Consider the following 14314-nt stretch of genomic DNA (forward strand, 5'->3'; position numbering starts at 1 on the left):
TGTTGTTCATGATAAAGATATTGGCTATGATAACGATATTGGCTATGATAGAAATATTGGCTATGATAAATATATTGGCTATGATAAAAACTATTGGCTATGATTTAAAAAAAAAATTATTTGGCCATGATAAAGATACTGGTCATGATCAAAAGAAAGCAAAAAAGTGAGATTTCAGAAGTAAGAACAATTTTCTGGTGAAATAAATGCAAAACCAGAGTGTGCAAGTTCTATACTCATTGATCCATGAAAACAACAACAACAACAACAACAATCCCTCCATCAAGACCATTCCAGAGGCCATGGCATTCAATCTGGAAAGCTGTTTAATTCGATAACAGCATTGACACTGGCCTGAGCCCATCCTCCCTACACCCATAGAACAAAATAGGAAATAAAATGAAATAAAGCATGTTTTTTGTTTGTTTGTTTGTTTGTCTGTTTGCTGTTGTTGTTGTTTTTTTGTTTGTTTGTTTTTTTTGTTTTGTTTTGTTCTTGGTTGTTGTTTTTGCTTTGTTTTTTTTTTTTTTTTGGGGGGGGGTGTTTGTTTGTTTTTGTTTGTTTTTTGCTTTGGTTTTTGTTTTTGTTTTTTTTCTACTGATCGAAACACACGGAGCCACACCAGATGTGAACAGGACAGTACAATGCATCAGGGAAGTGGTTCTTGTACCCCTGGAACCAACTTGATGAAGTTCTTGTACTCCAGATCAGCCATGCATCTCGCGAAGATGGAGGGAAGAGACGGCAGCTTCTCCTCTAGTGTGTGTTGACCATTCCGGAACAACATCTTTACACGAACTGAAAGCTGTTCCATGCATCTGTGAATAAACAACCCATGATGCGTCATTTTCGTGCACACTGGCATATCAGTATCTGGCCATAAGTATGAAATCACACACATAGAAAATTGATTGCTCAAGACCGTGTGTGTGTGTGTGTGTGTGTGTGTGTGTGTGTTTGGTTCTCTTTTCTTGCCTTTTCCAGCCAACGAAAGTGACACGTATAGAGCTTCTTTTTTTCTTTTCTTTCTTATAATGGAAACTAATGAAAAGAAAAAAAAAAGAGTAATACAATGTACTCCGTGATCTTGCGGGCAAGCACGGCCACCAAAAGAAAAAAAAAAACACCAAAAACTGAAAGGTCTTGGACTAGCCTTGTCTGGCAGGGGTGCGAAGAATGGTAATAAAAAGAAACTAGGTTCCAGACGATTACCTACATGTCTGTTGTGTATTGTGTTGCAACAATTGACCGGGCGCGTCGTGACTCCTGCCTCACGTTCTGAAGGGATCATACAGCTCTGGCGGAAGAAACGAAGTCTCCCAGCCATGTGTGACTCTGGTCGGCTATCGCTGTGTTTTCTCAGGATCAAGGGACGGGCGCAACAGCGGAATGGTTAAAGCGTTGGACTTTCTATCTGAGGGTCCCGGGTTCGAATCTCGGTAGCGGCGCCTGGTGGTTAAAGAGCGGAGATTTTTCCTATCTCCCAGGTCAACATATTATGTGCAGACCTGTTAGTGTCTGAACCCCCTTCGTGTGTACACGGAAAGCAGAAGATCAAATACGCAACGTTAAAGATCCAGTAATCCATGTCAATCTTTCGGTGGGTTATGGAAACGAGAATATACCCAGCATGCGCACCCCCGAAAACGGAAGTATGGCTGCCTACATTGCGGGGTAGAAACGGTCATACACGTAAATGCTTACTCGTGTATATACGAGTGAACGTAGGAGTTGCAGCCCACGATCCACGAACGAAGAAGGAGAAGAAGTCAGTATGAAGGGAGCAGGCTGGTCCCCTGACCTTGACACTCTTCTCTTGGGTTCGTTCAGTCGCAGGAGAACGACTTGGCGTGCCAGTCTGGAGCGTTTGAATTTAACGAGAGGCAGTGTCTTTGGCCCGGGGTTGGGTTTCTCTCCTGCGATCAGTGTAGGATTCGGTCAGCGTGGAAGATGGACTGCACCATGCTGGACGAATAAAGATGCGTTGTATTTATTGTATTGCATTGTGTGCATTGTATTGTATTGTATTGTATTCAGCCATGTTTGTCATTTCGTGTCGTAATATATGTATATATATATATATATATTATATATAGAGAGAGAGAGAGAGAGAGAGAGAGAGAGAGATGTATGTATGTATGTATAAATGCCGATTTGGGTAACATATTTTTTTTCTTAATCGGTTATGGTATGACATTGCATTGTATTCATTGTATTGTATGTATCGTATTGTATTGTATTGTATTGTATTGTATTGTATTAGTCGTTTTATCACAACATATTTCTCTGTGTGAAAGTTCGGGCTGCTCTCCTCAGTGAGAACGCGTCGTTGCCACCTCTTTTTAACTCACTTGTGTAAACAAAGTGCGTCTATATTTTAACTCGGTGTTCGGTTGTCTGTGTGTGTGTGTGTGTGTGTGTGTGTGTGTGTGTTAAACTTTAACATTGTCATTTTCTCTGCAAATATTTTGTCAGTTGACACCAAATTTGGCATAAAAATAGGAAAAATTCAGTTCTTTCAGTCATCTTGTTTAAAACAATATTGCATCTTAGCTCTGGGATGGGCATAAAAAATATAAAAAAAGAAGCCGAATTATATGCAAAATGAATTTACTGATATATTTATATTTTTTTAATTCACTAAACTTGGTACTTTGTTCTGATATTTTGACACAGCATCAACAGCAGTCTTTTTTTTTTTTTTTTTTTTAAGTTCAAACAGGAACTTCTTTTGCTAGGCAGGGAGTTTATATTTCTGGTGCATCTCTTTGGTGCAGCTAGTAAAAAAAGGAAATTAATCTGTAATTAATGCTAGGGGTTTTAATCTGCTTTAAACTGATCGTTCTCGTCTCAAACATTACATTTTAAAGTTATAATCAACACTTTAAAAGCTTGTGAGTTTTACTCTCAGTGTACAGGGCTATCACTATATTCAATCGCCCAAGTGGTCTTTTTCGGAAGCTACTAAAATCAATACTACGAGTGGATTTTATAGATCTATTGGCTGAGCCCTGAAGGTCGTGGGCAAAAATCAATTGCGTACACATATGTATACATATTCAAAGTGCGTGCTCATATTCTCGCGACTGCGAAGGACGACATTTTGTTTCAAGCAGTTGATCTGCCCGTTCAATCCAATATTCAATCGACAATACACGATAACATGTGATGGAAAGTTGGAGGAGACCGTTAAATATTTATTCAGAGAAAATTTGTGAACGCCTCATCACTTACTGGATTATGCCCCAAACTGCCATAAAAATATCAACAAAATCAATCGGAATCGCCAATTCTTTGACAGTTAAAAATAATAAACTATGAGAGTTAATACCCTTGATGAAACGTGAAAATTTCCAGTCTTGTCCTTTTCACTTCATACGACGTTTAGAAGTACTTGTACTTGGCTCTACATGTTATTAGTTTAACAAAATACTCAATTTTCCTATCAACTTTTAAACTATAAAACTAGATGGTAAAATGGGGCGGCATTTACCCCGAGGCTGATGTGAGTCATGCTTGTAGCAGACGATGCTTGTTACACACTGTGTTTGACAACAACGGCAGAGACAGCAACCACTGGTGAAGTCAGTCAGCTATCCATCCTCAAAACTGGCCAGTCTGACAACTCGCCAATGCCTCAGCTTCTGCAACAGCGGCAGACTACTAGCAGAGTGGAATCAGCTATCTGATGAAGCCATCATAGCAGGCCCCGCCAGCGCAGCACCATCAGCACACAGTGGATCACCATCATGGCCTGTCCCAACCACTCATTAAATCTATATATGTGTGTTTTTAGCCATCCCTTTCCTGGACTGTTAGCAAAGGCTGGCGGCACTACCCTTTCTTCACCATCAAGGAATAGTCTTTGTACAAAATTATTTTAATTTTGTGTGTCTCTCAAGCGTGCCCACAGTTTTCCGTTACGACGATAGCCAATACTGGCTCCTGCAACGTAGAAATCCAGATCCAGATCCAGAGACTACACTGCACTACGACGACAACACCGGGCTAGACAACACGGTCAGTGTCACGCGCCTTTGTAAAGTCCGTTACCCATTGAAACACGGCCATCCTGAACAACAAATAGGGTTGAATTAACATTATTCATATCATATAATTCAATATAGATTTATACTGTAACATGTCTTGTGAATTTTGAACTTTGATATCGAATTGTTGCTCATGAAAACGTCAATGCATTGGGACAATTTTTTTTTTTTATATGCTACACCACATCTGTTAAGCAGATGCCTGACAGCAGCCTAACCCGACGTGCTTAGTCAAGCTTTGACTTGAGGGAAAATAAAATGAAACGAAATGAGATAAATGAATGAATGGATGAGTAAATAAATAAATAATAAATAAATGAATAGATAAATAAATAAATAAATAAACAAATAAATGAATGAATAAGCAAACAAATAGATTTTTTAAAAGAATATATTAGGGAAAAGGAAAGAAGATAATGTGAATAATGATGACACGTACATTTATAAATGAATAGATAAATAATTCAAACACATGGACACACTCACAGACACTCACGGACACACACACACACACACAAACACACACACACACACACAAACACACACACACACACAAAGAGAGAGAGAGAGAGAGAGTACAGTGACATTACAGTAATACAATGTGTAATATTATGTAGTTTGTGTACACATGTTTTGAGCACAAAATAGTTTTAAATGTGGAATGCATTTACTAAATTAGATGTGTATGAGAGAGAGACAGAGAGAGATTACAAGAGAAAATTCTATATTCATGAGCTAGAATAATAGATATATGATAAATGAAAGTTGTTTGTTGTGTTCATGTGTGTGTGTGTGTGTGTGTGTTAGGCTCTGTAACAATGACATAGTATAACTGATAGCAGTCTACATAACTGATTTTAGACTGCTGGGAAACAGATCTTGGCCTGACTGATCCACTCCAGGGGGTTGAACCATTAGCAATAATATTAATTGCTGTGAAAATGTTCAGTATTGTGCAAACTACTGTAGCCAAGTGCTTAGCTGGCTGCAAATAACCTTAGTTCAATTCACAGTGCAAGCCGAAAGCTCAGCTGTAGCAGACGCCATTTTTGTAGTCACAGCATACCTGCTGTCTTTCAATGACTCAGGCATAAAGCACGATGCCATTCCAAATTTGAATAACCCATGCCCATTCTACACTGCTCCGAACATGTATTAATTTTAGAGTAGGTATCGTTTACTGTAATGTTATATTTGTTGTGCTTAGACACACCCTTAAAGCAGTTAGAAGCGTGTTTGATTTCAGTTAATCGTTCGTCAGTCTAAAGATTTCAGCTGATGCTAAGCTTACGTCATTCTGTCCTTCTCGCCACACACTCGCTGTTCAACCAGTGTCACGGTATGCTATTGGCTGAGCTGGAATCTGTGTTTCTGCTCCACCGTATTTGATTAATGTCTCTTTTGTCGGATCAGTAAAGTACAAGTATTATATACTGGCAGAATCATCACGATTCCATCTTAAAATCTGTTCCATTTATGTTTGCCTATGTTAAACTGATTTAACGCAGTTTGTAATTTTCAACAATGAGCTCGTTAAAACTGACCCTGTTCAGGTGACTTTAATCAAGATTATAAATTTAGCGTAAATAATCAATGCTTCATTTTATACTCATTAGGAAGTAGGCATTGAGCTTTTTCTTTTGCAACTTATCCGACGTAAATCGGTTCAGGAATCATTTAGAAATCTGTCACTGAACACCTTGTAAGAAACACAGTTGTCATCTGATTTGGCCCGGTTTGTGCCGATCTGCTTTGCAGCACACATGACTGTCTTTGCAGTCTGCTTAACTTGCATAAATTGGCACAGTGAGTGATGAGTGGTCACTTCATACCTGGTCAGTCATCTGGCCAGAGCCTGCTCTCTTTCTCTCTTGCTGTGTCGCGGGCAGTGTGTGTGTCGTGTGTGTTCGCACAACGGTGGATATCTCGCTGCTAAGTACTAGTGTGTAGAATGTGTTGATCTGTAAATTGTGCGACACATTACTTGTGTTATATGAGTATGTTCAGTTATTACTTTGTTCAGTCAATTCTTTGTTCAGTTATTGCTTTAACATGTTAGTCACAGCTCGCTATGATTGATCTAAATAATTGCAATGTCGTCATATGCTTGGAGCAGTGTTCCATTTGATTCTTCTTAAAGTCACAGTCAATGACGTCTCGGGACACAAATAGTTTGTTCCAGAATGTTCTAGTGAGTGCATATGACGTGTTCTTTCTCATTTGCTGTCACTGATGAAGGTTACAGTGTTTCACTGATTCTCAGTACTCTAAGATGTGTGTAGTATTCTGTCATGATTACAAGATAGTGTTGGATTGGAGTGGATGGTAAGCTGCATATGGCTCTACGTGGTGTGTATGATTCAGTCCTGGCGTGTGTGCGTTATTTATGTGTATATTCAGAAGTATTTGACTGTCCAAGAGGAGTGAAGCAGGGATGCTTATTGAGCCCACTAATGTTTTCTCTTCTTTTTTTCTTTTTTTTTATCAATGAATAAGCCATAGAGATAACCAAAAAAGGGAAACACGGAAAACAAATGATTCAAGGAGCGGTTGAAATTTTTCTTATGTTGTTTGCAGATGATATAATGCTTTTGTCCAGCACAGCTGTGGGACTTCAAAATCAGTTAAACATGTTGAAACAAGAAGCAGACCATTTAGCATTAACTGTAAATCTTGACAAAACTAATGTGATAGTATTTAGAAAGTGGGGTCATCTCTCTCAGCATGAGAAGTGGAATTATGGGTCAACAGATTTAAAAATAATAAATTCTTACAAATATCTGGGCATATTATTTACAACGAAAATGAGTTTGAAAAGTATGATTTCAGAAACATGTAGAAAGGGGAAAAAGGGGGTAATGGAAATTCTGAGATCTTTGCGTAAACTAAATTCTATTGATTCATGTATATATATATATATGCATCAAACGTTTTCTGCAAGTGCCATGCATGCGTCAAATACATTAATGTACGGAGAAACTGGTAAATAACATTTATTTGTAAAATCATATGTTAAATGCATAAAGTATTGGTTGAAGTTATTAAGGCTGCCAATATCAAGAATCTGTAGACAGGCATATGAAATGTTATTCGTCGAACAGGACAAGGGAAAAGAAAACTGGGCATTCTTTGTGAAAAAGATTTTAACTATGCATGGATTTGGGATGGTGTGGATGTGTCAGGGAGGGGGATTTGAAGAGGGCTTTATTTCGGAATTTAATGATAGACTTATAGCTTCATATAAACAAAATTGGCATTCTAAATTGGAAAGTTCTGAAAAATATTATTGGTTTCTGAATTTTAAAAATATGTTCGAGCCAGAAAAATATATCAGGGTTGTAACAAATAGATGGCACAGAATAAGTATTGCCAGATTTAGACTGAGAACGCTTGGTCTAAACGCACATCCGATGTGGTTTTATACTGACCCATACACACTCTCCCCTTGTCCAATGTGTGGGTTCCAAGGAGAGGATGAAATACATTTTTTTATTTGATTGTAAAGCATATGATGATATTCGTAATAAATGCATCATCTTCCAAACAAGTATTGTAAGGAGTAGGGATGTCACGGGTGAAGTGAAAATAAATTTTGATGACGATACAGTAAGATACTGGCGAAGTTTATTGCTGAAGCATATAGTATTTGAAAGAAAAGTAACACGTGTTAAGAGCTTCAATACCCAGATAATCAAAAGGAAAAACAAGGGGAAAAAAAGAAAAAAACAGAGAAAGATTTTTGCTATTATTCACTTGAAAAATGGATGGTCATGAGTTAGTTTATCTATCTACAAGCTGTTTTTTCTGTTTGATTTTTTGTGTAATTGTTTTCACAATTATTGTTCTGATTGTACCCCCATGTCACTAGAGCTGTACAGCTAATGACATTAAATATTTCAGTGTTCAGATTTGTAATAGCATATAGTTTGTGTACACGTGTTTTGAGCACAAAATAGATTCAAATGTGAAATGTATTTACCGAATTAGATGTGTGTGTGTGTGTGTGTGAGAGAGAGAGAGAGAGAGAGAGAGAGAGAGAGGAGAGAGATTACAAGAAAAAATATTTATCCATGAGGATACATAGATATTTATTAAATGAAAGAGTTGTTTGTTGTGTTCACATGTGTATGTATCTGTGTGTGTCTATGTGTGTGTGTTTCAGGTTCTGTAACAATATTATAGTATGACTGATAGCAGTCTGCATAACTGATTTCAGACTGCTGGGAAACAGACCCTGGCCTGACTGATCCATTCCTGGGGGCTGAACCATCTTGTGTATGGAATGTAACTGAACTTTATTTCTTATATGAAATTGAATCCTTTTTCACTTAAACAAAAAGCAAAATTGAGTTTGAACAATTATTTGAAACAAATAGGCATGCGCATTGTTAATATCTGTATTTATTTTTTCACATTGTATTACACTTTTTCTCAACAATAATAAGCTTATAGTTCAGTAATTAACAGTTTTTGTTTTTCATATATAGTAAAAAGTTCACTGTTCAATTACATCATATGTATCTATATAAATACATGTATAAAATGTAACTGAACTATATCATTTGAATTTTGACTTTCATGTGTGAGCATGTAATACAGCTGCATACTCAAATAGTTGTGTGTATGACTTTGAAGTTTACACCAGAAAAAGAGTGACTGTTTTAAAAATGGTCTAGATTATGAAAGTAATCATATATATATATATTGCATCTTAGTGAATCAGGGGTATCACAAAAATCTGTAATATGATGAAAATGCGTTGCAAATGTCATTTTTTCTAATACTAATTGTAACCATAAAGCAGACAGGCACATTGATAATACCCATATTGAGTTTTTTAACATTGTATTAATTGTTTTCTCTATGATTAAGCTTATAATGCATTACTTAATAGTTTAACAAAAAGTTCAGTTACATCTTATATATTTATACATGTATAAAATGTAGCCTAACTTTATTTCCTATCTTGTGTGTGTCTGTGTTTGTTGGTCACACTTAGGTGCATTTCCTCTTTCATTTAAACAGAAGCAAGTGTGAGTGAGAAATGATTGGGTTTTTTCTTTCCTTTGTGACTTTAATTTTGAAAAAAAAAGTGAAAAAAATAAAATAAACAATGTGAAATCCAACACAACTTTGTGTGGTCTATATTTTTATGTTGGAAGGTGCACGACTTTTGTTTTGCAACTGTATTTTTTGTGTGTTTTGATTCAGTTGTTGTAGTAAGTGTGTATCACAAGTGAGTCTTGAAGGCCTTGCCTCTCTTTTTTGAAGTCATGAATAATTGTTCAAAACATCTCCTAAGGACAAATATGTGTTTGGCGGAAACTGGCCGGCTAGTTTTTGAAAGGATAGTTATCTTGTTTTTGGAAATGGACAAGTGCTGTGTTAGACATTGAATTATTTTCCGCAAAGACACTGTATATTTTTGCAAAATTTAGTTCGAAGGGCATTCAACGGAAGCCAATGAGCACTTCTAAGTACGAAACAGCTGTCGCTTGCTGTGCAAATCAAACCTTCCTTTTGAATGTACTTAGGACTAACATGAGCAAATGAGAGCTTTTTAAACCACCACCCACCCAAAACACAAAAACAGTTTTAAAGGTTATAGAATTAACCAAGATTGTTTTTTGGTGTGTTCGCCATTCCAAATACAAAGACATCTGGACCTGGATTTAATATTTATATTATATATATATATATATATAGGCGCGTGAAGCCTATAGTTACTACTCAGCCAGCCTCGACAAACCATTGTACTTACATGAGCATTAAAACCGGAGTCCGACCCAGCTTCCACACGATGTAGTACGGCTCCTGTCTGTCCTGGGTCAGCTTCTGTATGATGTCCTCATAGTTTTGTTGGTCGTTCTTTGCAGGATCTGCATTGAAAGTTTCGACGGGTACGATTTCGTTGTTTTCTTTACTGAGAGTGAAAACACTGGCAAAGGGAAAATCCGTTTTTTGTGGAATCGCCGAGACCACAAGCTCAACTGCATCAATATTTAAAATGCTGCACATTATGAAGCTTTTTTTTCTTTTATGTTTTTTCTCTTTTTTTTTACCGTGATTTCTCACAACAAATTACAGTTGGTGAAGAAAAAGAAGAAAAAAAAACCTCCAAGAAACAAGTACAAGTTACTACAGGATACTTGGTGGGTGGGGAAGAAAGCAAAAACAATTGCAGTCTTCTGCCTAAAAAATCCAGCGAACTGTTTGAGTTTCAAAGCGTTGCTTGTGAGTCACACTGAGCCAGCCTGGGTTTTATCAGTTTATATAATAGTCTGTCAGTCTGAGGGGTGGGGAGGGAGTGTGTGGGGGTGGAGGTGTCGGTTAGTGGGGAGCGGGCGTGGCGGAGGGGAAGGGGGATGGGAGGGTTAGTTGCGGTTTTGCAGAAGGGAAGGGAGGGGGTTGTTGACGTCATCCCTCCACATACGGCTTGGGGTGCCAGTCAGGGGACGATGGGGGGGGGGGGGGGGGGGGTGAAGGGAGAAAAGAAAACTAAAAGCGTGAAAGCGAGAGAGAGAAAGAAACTTGATGATGATTTATGGCCAGCATGTGTGCTTTTTATCCCCCACCCCCAACCCCCGCAATCCCCACAACCCCCTACTTCTATAGTTATGAGCAGGGATGAATTTTAGAACATGATATTAATTTCACCACAAACGAGTCCTCTGTTGGTCTCTCTGTTCACTTCCCAAGCTGCTGCCTTTCGAGACCTGAGCGAACCCCCAACCCCCAGCTCCAGTTGACATGACGAAAAGCCTTCACTCCAACCGCTCAGCCCCTCCTCCCTCCCCTCATCCTTCAGCCCCCCCCCACACTCGGCCCCTCTCCTCCCCCCACCCCCCCCCCCCCCCCCCCCGCTCTCACCCCCTTCCCCCTACACCCGCCCCCTGTCCCCAACAACATAGAAGGTGAGTGTTGTTGAAGGTTGGGAGAGGGAGCAATGCCCGTCAAACTGTATATTCATCGACGTGGAGAGTTTCGGCGTTCGGATTGGCCAGGCTGGAAACGTGAACTAAAAACATACCTCTGTGTGTGGAGGGGGGTGGGGGGGGATGGGGGGGGGGGGTCTGTGTGTGTGTGTATGCGTCTGTGTGTTTGTGTGTCTGTGTCTGTGTGGGGTGGGGGTCTGTGTGTGCCTGTTGTTTTTGTTGTTGTTTGCTGTTGTTGTCAATGCAAGGTCTGTCCAGACTCTAGTTGCTGTCTGTCGGTGATTTTTATTGCACCGTGCATATTAGTGGGCTTGTTATCGCAAATCAGTTTGCGCTGACGTTTTAAAGCCCCGCTTCCATATCTGAAATGTAGAATAAATCATACAGATGAAGAAAAGAAATGGAAGCAGCGCTTACGATTGATTTTAAGAAAGATAGGGACAATTAAAATTTTACTAAATGCTGCAAGACAACAGTCTGACGCGAAGAGTATACCATTACGAACACAGCGTCCGCATTCCAAGCTCGCCTCGCGCGCGCCTGTTTTCCTTTGTTTCAAGCTCACTAGCTGGTTCCAAGGTCGTGGCGCACTGGATGTGAAGTCGGCGCGAACCTACAATCTTGTTTTCAATTATCGCTTCTTCTGTCTGCCAATGTAAGGATCGGGATGAATAGATGAGAAGGTATGAAAAGTCACTTGACTGGTTTCTTTCCTTAATTATTGTTACAATTGCCACGGATGCCCGTTAGAGTCTAATCAAAATTGTACTTCCGTTTGGCAGCAGACGACACACTGCAGTCTGCCGGCAAGTCAAGCCGATCTATGTTGTCCTTTTCATATCAAGATCTCTCTCTCTCTCTCTCTCTCTCTCTCTCTCTCTCTCTCTCTCTCTCTCTGCCTCCCCCCTCTCTTTCTTTCATAATCATAAACAAATAATTATGAGTATTTCAGACAACAAATGGAAGGCACGCACACACGCACGCACGCACGCACGCACGCACGGACACACACGCACGGACACACGCACGGACAACACACACACGCACAGACATGATAAAAGAAAGTTGTTTATGCTTACCTGAGCTTGTTTTCCTCTGCTGTTTATTTGTTCGAATATATGTATATATATATATATATATATATATATATATACATGTGTGTGGTGTGTGTGTGTGGTGTGTGTGTAGGTGTGTGTGTGTGTGTGTGTGTGATACCCATAAAGGCAGATAAAGTCACCCACATACTTTTTTTTTATTCTAATGATATCAATAAAAGATTGTGTGTGATCTGATTTTAATATGTCACACTCATAATTTGAAAGAGGTTCACATGCCTATTCATTTAGAGTGAGAGAAAGGAAACAAATGAAAGTAGTCATCAAGATGCATATACATTACATTAAACTGAACTATTTCTTTCTGTAAATTATTATAATATATACTTTACTCAGGATAAACAACCTACTCAGGATAAACAACCATGGCTGGTCGACAGTACTGCCTGATTGGTCCCACGAGTGGTCAACCTACACGTCCATGTGAGCTGACCCCTATAGGCTGGACAACTTGTATACTGTGCCAAACAAAAACCAAAGAAACTCTCACCTGTCCTGCTGAAGGAAAGCGTGATTGCTCTGGTTACAAGTATGTGGCCGAAAACATTAGGAAATTCCAAGATCTCGAAGAAATGCCCATTTCACTTCACCATGATATTCTGAACAATGAGACGTCACTTGAAGAAACTTTTATACAAACAATGCCTCATGGCACAAATCATGCAGAGATAAGATCAGTAACCGCATGTATGAGAGAACGAAAAGAAAAGTACAGGAAACTCGTCAGGATAACAGTCCCGTAAAAACCCGTAAGGTATGCCAAGAAGACGAAAAGCAAAAGGACAAATGTTTTTTTCTGTGGTGAATCCAATACAACAGATCGTTTGCACAAGGTGTCAACACTTGGACTTGACTCCAAAGTCAGACAATGTGCCATATTACTTCAAGACAAAACTTTGCTGTCAAAACTTGCTGAAGGGGACATGATAGCAACAGACTCAGTGTATCATAACAAATGTCTTCAACATTTGTATTATCGTGCTGACAAGGCAGAGAATTCACAAAGGGAGGAAGGTTCTGAGGAGACATTGAAAAGCATTGCCTTTGCAGAGCTAGTGTCCTTCATTGAAGAAAGCGCAAAGGGACGATTGCACAGCTCCTGTTTTTTCAAATGGCCAGTCTATGTAAAATATATCAGACTCGCCTGGAATCACTTGGAGTGACAAGTGGTGTACATTCCACACGACTGAGACAGAAGCTCCTTGCCACTTGCCCCATGCTTCATGAGTGTAGTACAGGCCGTGGAAAAGACATCAAGCTTGTCTTCAAACGAGACATTCAATCATGCCATTAGGAGAGCAACTGACCATGACTCTGAAGCTCTTCTGCTTGCTCAGGTGGCCAAGATTGTTCGAAGAGACATTTTTTCAGCAACGCAAACAGCTACGGATAAAGTGATTGAGCCCAAACCCACAGAATCCATTTCTCCTATTCTTCAAGCACTGATTACCATGATCTTAGATGGTCCAGGGAGGAATCTGAATCCAAAGGGAAAAAGTGACAAAGATGCTTTGACTGGGACTTGTCCGACACAGGCTGCATCAACAATCTGTCAGTTGATCATTTCAACTGTAAACAGTTCCGTGGACAATACCAAAGGAACCAAACAACAGGTCAGCACCATGTCAGAGAGAGAGAAATGTCAGTTCCAGTGTACGTTGGTATGAAGGTGCATGCAGAAACACGGAAACAGGGACTTGTGGACAGTTTCCTACAATCTTGGTCTCAGTATTTCATACGATAGGCTTATGAACATTACCAATGATATTGCAAATACAGTGTGCTCTAAATTTGAAAGGGATGGAGTGGTTGTGCCACCAGGACTTGTGAAAGACACACTGCAGAACACTGGAGAACATTCCCCCAACTGAAGATGCCCTTCGTCAGCACACTTTGCGGGCAGTTTATCAAGGTGGATTGATCTGGGGACAGTGTTTACAGACCAAACCAATTCTCCCCTTTACCATCTGCATGGGGATGGACCAGGGATGCTGATAAACCATGGAGACCCCTGTGGACAACCCTGCGTCAGGCTGAGGACTCCTGTTACGAACTGATTCGTTGTGGTTGCAAACAAGGCTGCAAAAACAGGTGCAAATGTATCAGTGCAAGTCTCAGGTGCACTGCCTTGTGTTCGTGTGGAGGAGACTGCTATGAAGACCAAGACTAATTTTTCTGTGAGTGCAAATCTTTCATTTTCCCCCAATGCATGCAT

At 39.5% G+C, this 14314-nt stretch overlaps 1 protein-coding gene across 1 annotated transcript; it reads right to left on the reverse strand.

Moving 5' to 3' along the window:
* Positions 1-499: 499 nt before the first annotated feature.
* LOC143295086 (uncharacterized) lies at positions 500-10289 on the reverse strand. The gene is made up of 2 exons (XM_076606651.1): positions 9811-10289; positions 500-818 (listed from the first exon to the last, which is right to left on the reverse strand). The coding sequence occupies exons 1-2, from the start codon at positions 10065-10067 to the stop codon at positions 650-652; spliced, it is 426 nt and encodes a 141-aa protein (XP_076462766.1). The 5' UTR covers positions 10068-10289; the 3' UTR covers positions 500-649.
* Between the last annotated feature and the right edge of the window lie 4025 nt (positions 10290-14314).

This window comes from Babylonia areolata, chromosome 20 (assembly GCF_041734735.1).
Source record: "Babylonia areolata isolate BAREFJ2019XMU chromosome 20, ASM4173473v1, whole genome shotgun sequence".
Classification (NCBI taxonomy): domain Eukaryota; kingdom Metazoa; phylum Mollusca; class Gastropoda; order Neogastropoda; family Buccinidae; genus Babylonia; species Babylonia areolata.